This window comes from Limulus polyphemus, unplaced genomic scaffold (assembly GCF_000517525.1).
Source record: "Limulus polyphemus unplaced genomic scaffold, Limulus_polyphemus-2.1.2 Scaffold4744, whole genome shotgun sequence".
In the NCBI taxonomy this organism is placed as follows: Eukaryota; Metazoa; Arthropoda; class Merostomata; order Xiphosura; family Limulidae; genus Limulus; species Limulus polyphemus.
In genome coordinates, this window is record NW_013670354.1 from 23,870 (window position 1) to 32,560 (window position 8,691).

At 33.4% G+C, this 8,691-nt stretch overlaps 1 protein-coding gene across 1 annotated transcript in view; it reads right to left on the reverse strand.

Annotated features, from left to right (window-relative positions):
* Window positions 1-8,691, reverse strand: part of LOC106471627 — a gene marked incomplete at its 3' end in the record, with an annotated part of 73,301 nt that overhangs the window by 23,407 nt on the left and 41,203 nt on the right. The window contains exon 8 of the mRNA XM_022400248.1: window positions 1,462-1,594. Within this exon, the coding sequence (XP_022255956.1) occupies window positions 1,462-1,594 (133 nt within the window). The remainder of the gene's footprint in view (window positions 1-1,461; window positions 1,595-8,691) is intronic.

The following is an 8,691-nucleotide window of genomic DNA, read 5'->3' on the forward strand; positions in this document are numbered from 1 at the left end:
GTTAATTTGTCAGATGCTTTAACTGACCACTGAATATAGGAAGACTGAAATCCACCAGAGTTCAAATCCACTATTGATGTTTATTTGTCAGATGCTTTAACTGACCACTGAATATAGGAAGACTGAAATCCACCAGAGTTCAAATCCACTATTGATGTTTATTTGTCAGATGCTTTAACTGACCACTGAATATAGGAAGACTGAAATCCAGCAGAGTTCAAATCCACTATTGATGTTTATTTGTCAGATGCTTTAACTGACCACTGAAGCCATTCAGATTTATTTGGCAAGTATATCTTGAAATCTGGAAGACTCAGTTTCCACTGTAATGATTAAGTTGTTTGTTATGAATTTCATGCAAAGCTACATGAGGGCTATCTGCGCTAGCCATCCCTAATTTAGCAGTGTAAAACTAGAGGAAAGGCAACTAGTCATCACCACCCACCGCCAACTCTTGGGCTACTCCTTTACTAATGAATAGTGGGATTGACCACCACATTATAACATAACCACGGCTGAAAGGGCAAGCATGTTTGGTGTGACGGGGATTTCAACCCACAACCCGCAGATTGTGAGATGAGCACCCTACCCTCCTGGCCAGGCCGAGCCTCAATAATTAGTAAGGATGAAATTTGGAAGAACTCTTGAGCTATGCCAATTAGTTTGTGAAGCTAAGTTCCTTTCTAATTAATGAAGTGAACATTGAGATTTGTTGAACTTGGGGTGTGGTAGCATTGTTGGTTAAGTACAGTCAGAGACCTCAGATCTGCCCAGTCTCAGTTCCACTTTTTCAGAAACATTCATCAGTACAGTGTGTCACCCTGCTAGTTTCAATTGTTCCAGAATTGGAACAAAACATATGGAAGACTTTTTACGGAGATTTCACGCAAGAAGAAAATATAAACTTATTTCATACAAACCAGAAGTAAAGTGTACATGCTTAGAGCTCAATTACTCTTACTCCATCGTCAATAATTTATAAACTGATGTTTAAAACAAACCACTGTAAAATATGTGGAAAACCCAATTCAAACAGTGATCTGAAAGAAGCACAATCAAGGATACTTATAAATAATCAGGGAAATCAAAGCAAAACTATAACCTGGAATATAAGTAAAGCATATGTTATAATACAGATAAATTTAACAAACCATTTAAGTTATCAGCACTGAAAATCACAATGTAGAATTTTATGGAAAAAATCTGCATTTATTGATATAGGTTTATCACAACATCAAACTAGGTTCTTTTTCATGAAGTATAACATACATGGTTTTTTACCTCACATTACTTAGATTCTTTTTCAGTTGATATTGACCAAATTTATAATTACTTCTTGGGGTCAAAAATTTAAGTGAAGCTAAATGATTTATTGAAAATAAATAAAGACAGACATACAAACTAGGTTGAAATAAAATGGCTATATTACATTTTTCAGATGATAAACAAAAGAAACTGTACCTGAACTCTGGATCCAATTTCACTGATGACAATATAGAATCTAAGAGGGAGTCTTTTCCAAGTAGAGCATTAGGTAACCTTAAGGGAGATGTTTTTTCATTAACTGGACTCTGTCCTTTTGTGGTTGATGGTTCTGTACCATTAAAGAGATGTAATTATTTACATTTCTGATTGAAAAAAACAGTAAAGTTTTTACAATAAAATGTTATACACGAGTTGATAGCAAATAGTAAAAGTATGAGAACTTTCATCCACCATAATTGGTTTATATTTATAACTATTTAAAGCAACTAAGGAAATTTATAATAATATCAATTGTTGAACTAGCATTTTAATAAACCAGGAGTGCAGTCTGCCAAACAAAACACAAAGCTACTTGTTGATGTGAGAAACACAAAACCATACTCAGTGTGTTTCCTAATTTTTCAGAAATATAAAATTATGTTTAAGTACATTTCTGTTTTACTCCCAGAAGATCAATTTGTTTAGTATAGTAAGTTTTAGAACCACAGCCAGTACAGTCTGGAAGTTTTATCATGCTACATCTATGCTGAAGTATATCTAATACATACTGTATGAGAAATATGTATTTTACACAAGTTTCTCCACAATGTATTGTAACAATACAAGGATGAATGCCTAGGTTTCACAGTCCCTTCTTCTATTATTGATGGGGTTCTGTGTAATGGCCTTGACTATGGACTAATGCTGTGCGGCTTAATTTCTACTGAAGGAGGCTTTTGGGCAGTATACTAAGGCCTTTCTCTTTATATGCTCTCAAAGTTCAACAACAGCACACAAAGACTTCTGAGGATTTGTATGAGCAACCCAAAGCCACAAAAGTAGATGAGTGAATTCTAAAAATGGTATAGCAAGAATTTCAGTTCGTATTTGCAACCTTGCAGAGGAATTGGTTTGGATGTTTGGACACATACTTTGGCATCTAGTCCAACAAAGATGGTATTTCCTTGCAATTGGCTTGGATGTGTTGGCACATGTTTTGGCAACCAATGAAAGAAAGATGGTATTTCCTTGTAATTGGCTTGGATGTATCAGCACACGCTTTGGTATTGAGTCCAAGAAAGATGGTATTTCTTCAATACTGGCTTGGATGCATCAGCACATTTTGGCATCTAGTCCAACAAAGATGTTACATACTTTGGGAAAAGTTTGTGAACACAGTTCTTCAGTCACTTTTGCAGACATAAATCCATGTGAATTATCCTGTTAACAACCAAGGAACGTTTCTATTTTAGTCGTGTTTTTTGGGTGCTTCTGGGGCAAAGAAGCTTAACCTTATTCACTATTTATGGTTGCAACTGATGGCCAATTTTGCAGTAGCCAGTTTTTTATATTCTGCAATAACATTGCCTTTGCTTTATCACTGTTCCATACCAAAAAACATCACTTTCTTCAAAATGCTCAAATTTCTAGCCTAGCTTTCATGTTCTAATGTAACACTTTAAGAATGAGTCACTTTTAGATGCCATCTGTATTTGCATACATCTCCATACATCAATTAGATATCAACAACTGGATGCAGGGTAACAATTTTAACACTACCAGTGATGAGATGCTTGTTACAACAGATCATGACTATCCCTCTGGATTATAGTACAATGACATCATACTTTTATACACAGTGAGTCCTCTTTTATACCAATGCATTTGTAATAAACCATCTCTCCCAGATTATTGACATATCGGGATGGTTGAATCAGCCACTTTGGTTACAATGAACACTATTAGTAGCACACATTGTTGATCAATAAATCTGATGGTGCAAATAACATAAGCATGCATCTGGTAAACAAAATGTAACTGTACCTACAATAAACTCTTCAGTGTATCATTTTATACCTCATCAAAAATATTCAAATTGGATAATCACAAATGTATATTGTCATTATCTTCAATGAAATCATCATCTCATTCAAACCAAACTTACAAGACACAAAATCTATAGTATTTTCCAAATACGCAACAAATCACTTTCCAAAGAAAGATGTAATCAGTATGCTTTTGAAATTACATTTTTTTTATTTACATTCCTCAACAGCTCCAAGTAAATAACACATGATGGCATCATCTTCCCATATATCACCATTTTATTTGAACCTTGTGGTGATGTCTTTAAGGCTAGCTGTTGCTTCATTCAGAATGATTGACTAACAATACCTGGTGGATCATTTTTGAAGTCAAATTCACTGTTATCACTTTCTTGATGAGACACAATGGAAATGATGTCTTCATCTGACAACTCTTGGCTAGTTGGTTCTAATGATTCAATCCTTATCAATACCTGCAGTGATCACATTTCTATCAACAGTTGCTACTTCCCCTTCCAACTTTATTACAAAGTGTCCACTGATATGTTGTAGCCATCCTCTGGAGTATCCAAACTCTGTTACACCAAGTTGCTGTTCATGTTCATTAATTTCATCACTAACACATTTCTCGATGTCAAATCACACATACAAAGATACAGATTTGTTCCATGTTTGCAAGCTTTGAATGTCTTTGACGTGAATCTTCTGGAATATTTATCCATTTTACTATGAAGAGCATCAGATGTAATCCACTTGTCCATGAGAACATTTTTTTTCTATACTGAAATACCTATTTATGGCATCACGGCTTGAACTCAGATTTCCTTTCTTGTACAAACAAACATCACACATCAGTGACACTGATATTTCTACATCTTCCTTTTGAAACATTATGACTTGACATCTGGATATCTATTATAGTTTATACATACATTCTTACTGTGAGGATCATTCTCAGAAAAACTGTCATACACTGAGACCACTGCAAGAGCTGGTGGTCAGTAATTATCACCTTGTTTCCTATCCAGTTGATCCTTACTTGGTCATGGAGAGATGCAGATTAATGAATTGCGTATCCATACTTGTTATCAGATTAATGAATCATGTATCCATACTTGTTATCAGATTAATGAATCATGTATCCATACTTGTTATCAGATTAATGAGTCATGTATCCATACTTGTTATCAGATTAATGAATCATGTATCCATACTTGTTATCAGATTAATGAATCATGTATCCATACTTGTTATAAGAAATATAATTTTGGTTCTCGAATGTGAATACAGGGATTAATGAATACATTTCCCATTGTGAAGATTTTTCTATGTGCAAAAATCATCTGAATTATGAATAATACAGATTGTTAATGCCAGGCTAGCAAGGTTTCACTGTACAATTTAGACATTTAAAAATATTTTTGCTGTAAAATTGTGATTTTAGTTATGAATGTATATACAATTAGGAAAGTTAATTCATCATGCCCACAGAAACAATTCAGAAATCTCTTTCAATATATTTGTTTTTTAATGACAATGTACATGTGCATTCTAGTAAACTAAATGTCACAAACATTTACACTCAGGAAGTATAGCTACTATAATGTAGAAACTTATTTATTCATTACAGTAAATATTTTAATTTTGGTACATATAATGCACTTATTACAGTATCTTTCTGCTCTAATTGTCTTCACAATTATTAATTATTATAGATTATTTATGATTTATTAACATGCAATGCTGGGAACTTTATTTCATTACCTACCATTTACTTTCATTATGAGTAAAGAATTAATCATACATTAATGACTTTGCGCTTAAGTTATTTCTAGATTCTAAAAAATTTATTCATTGCAGTATGTTTATGATTTTAAGTTAATTCAAAAATCTGAAAAACTTAGCTAGTTAACCCAGTTATACTTCAGTTACTGTAGTTCTTACAGTTGTTTATCAAATCTAGTTCCAGAACGAGTAATACAACTTCCTCATAACAAAGATGGATAAGTTTGTATAATTTCTGACCAAATGGACACTAGATATATCTTTTCTGGATATTCTTCTTTCAGTTTGCTGTTGGTTATCATGGTTTGAAATTAGCAATAGCTAATCAAGGAACAAGAATATGAATATTCAGACTAATTTAAACAAAAGTAAAAAATATCAATAAAATAGATTGAACTGCAACCAAAAACTTATCACAAACTGAAACATATCTAAAATTTGATAGCATATTAGTGAGTATAGAAGGCTAGGCTGCAATGCCAAAATATTAAAGTAATAGCAATCCTTTTTTTTTAGCCACAGCATAGCAGCTCATAGATCAGCTCAAAGTTTCTTTTTTTTCAAGGACAAACTTTTAGCTCATAGCTCTGTCATCTCTTGATCATTTTCAGGATTAATTACAGTTTTGGGACCCAGGAAGTCAAACCCTTTCCATTGATGTATTTGACCATGCTCAAGGCCTAATAGATTAATTAATTTACTCTAATCTTGCCTTAAAGAATTTCAATTTGAGGGTAGGCTGGTAGAGATCCTGATGAGTAATAAAACTGAAATGGGTATATGTGTGACCTACACTTTATATTGCTGGTGCACAAAATATAGCTAATAAAAAGGGTAAAAAAAAAGGTCTCATTACTTTACTCAAATCCTGCCTAAAAGAATTTCAACTACTGCAGCTATTGAGGATTCCCTCTTGTTATATTAAATACATAGTTAAGTTTTGTGTATTCAAATACATAAAACAAAAAACACCCATGGTCCACAAGGGGTTAAAAAAGATATGGAATCAAAAATTCAACACTTCCCAGAAATAATAATCCACATCAGCTGAATAGTTATATCTTGTTAAAAGCTAGTTCGTATGGCTTAAACATTGCTTCACAAAGACCAGTTTTTATAAGATTATGCAACTCATTAATCACTTGTTTTGCTTGGTTTGCCAAGATTAATGGACTTGATATCCCAGAAATTTAATAAATGATACAAATGTCAAATCTATGAACAAGGTATTTAGACTTTCAGTTGTTCAATGTAAGTGTTTTGTTCCATGAGTTGTTTTTTAATTACAGAAAACACAGGCCTAGCTAAGTTATTTCCTATTTTTGGTTTTTATATTAATATTTGTATTTAACATAACTCATTTTTTTCTTTATTTAATTTCAAAATTTACTTATTTCTGTTTGTTCATTCATTCTTTTGAAGAATCAATTTATTTTTATTCATTATATTTTCCACTTCTTATTCTAGTTGAACATGTGATGAACCAATAACAACAACCAAAGCTTCTCCTGCCAATGTTTCAAAAATACCACCAACATGTAATGAACCAACAATAATAACCAAAGCTTCTCCTGCCAATGTTTCAAACATTCCATCAACATGTTGTGAACCAATAACAACAACCAAAGCTTCTCCTGCCAATGTTTCAAAAATACCACCAACATGTAATGAACCAACAATAATAACCAAAGCTTCTCCTGCCAATGTTTCAAACATTCCATCAACATGTAATGAACCAATAACAACAACAACCAAAGCTTCTCCTGCCAATGTTTCAAATATGCCATCAACGTGTAATGAATCAATAACAACAACTAAAGTGTTTCCTGCCAATGTTTCAAACATGCCATCAATGTGTGATGAATCAACACCACTGACAATCAAAGTTCCAGATATTGTTCCAAGCCCTTCAGTTTCCAAGACAGATTGTTATTCCTAATAGCTCTTATGAAAGGGTTGATAGTTACCTGCTACATTAAAACTGTCCACATATGGGATGTGGAGTTTAAAACTAACTGGTTGCAGTATAGTAGAAATACACGCACAGAAGATGCTGTTGAAACTATATGATGCCAAATATCCCAACAATACTGCACTGTATGTTCTTGGTACCAAGAATTTTAAAAATAACTTGGTAAAAGAGCACATGAAGTTTGATGCTGAGCCTACTGCACACTATTCAGTAAAAACAAGGGGAAAAAAGACAACAGATAGGGTAAAAAAAGTTCTGAGAATTTTATAAAGATTAAGAATGTGTTTAAGAAAGCCTTCTACATGGCCACCATATGTAAGGCTGTTTCCTGGCTTCCCAAAACTAACAGAACTGCAGACAGACAATGGCATCTTAATGGTCAGAGCCTACTGCATGTAGGACATTCATCACTGAAACTGCTGGTACTCTGCACAATGATTTACGACAACAATAACATACCTCTGATTTCTTTCTTTGATAATAGATGGTAGAACAACTAGAACTGGCACCAAAAAAAAAATAACTGTACGTGTCCAGACAGAAAAACTTTTGTTCTCATACTGCTTACTTCAAGCTTGTAAATGTAAAAAACATCAAACCTGAGGGTATTCTAAGGTTCTAGTTTTTACTGTTTTGTGAATATAAGTCCAAGATAGTAGACTTTGGGACAGCTGGTGTTAATTTCAGTATTAGACTTGGTGGGTACACTGCCGACAGCAGATATACCTTGACTTGTTCAAATGTACTGCATGACCCATAGTACAGCTGTTAACATTTTGAAACCCATCTACCTGGTCAATTAAATTTCTCCAAGTAGGCTCAGAGAAGTAAATGAAGTAGCAAAAATAATGGAAGATTACTTCTCTAAGCCTAGCAGAGTCTATACACAAAACAGATGCAGCATAAGCAAATCAAACTTTAAAGGAAAAACTGTGGATTTGGTTTACCTTGATTTTCAAAAAACATTTGATAAGGTGCCTCACAAAGGACTTGTTACAAAAATTAAATCAGTGGGTGTGGGGGAAATGTTATTAAATTGTATTGAAAATTAGCTGAAGAGTAAAAATCGGAGAGTAGTAATAAATGGAGTTAGATCTGATTGGATCACAGTTACAAGTGGTGTGCCTTGGAACTCTGTGCTAGGTCTTCTGCTGTTTGTGATTTATTGATATTGACTCTGGAATGACTAACAAAATTTTGAAGTTTGCAGTGACATTAAGATTTTTGGGGTGGCTAACTGTATCAAAGATGCTGCAGACTTACAGGGATATTTAGATCATTTGATGCATTGGGCCAATATGTGGCAAATGATGTTTAACTATCCAAAATGTAAGGTGATGCTTTTAGGTTTTCACAATTCAAATTATTGTTACAATTTAAATGGGAATACATTAAACACTGTGGTTGAAGAAAAAGATCTTGGTGTTGTGACTGAAAAATCAATTAAGTCATCTAAACAATGTATTGTAGCTATCAATAGGGCTAATAGGATTTTGGGGTAACATCTATAAAAATATTGAATACAAGACAAGGGATATTATATTGTTTCACTGTATAAATCACTTGTAAGGCCACATTTAGAGTACTGTGTACAGTTTTGGGCTCCCTTCCTCAAGAAGGACAAAGAATTGTTCGAGAAGGTTC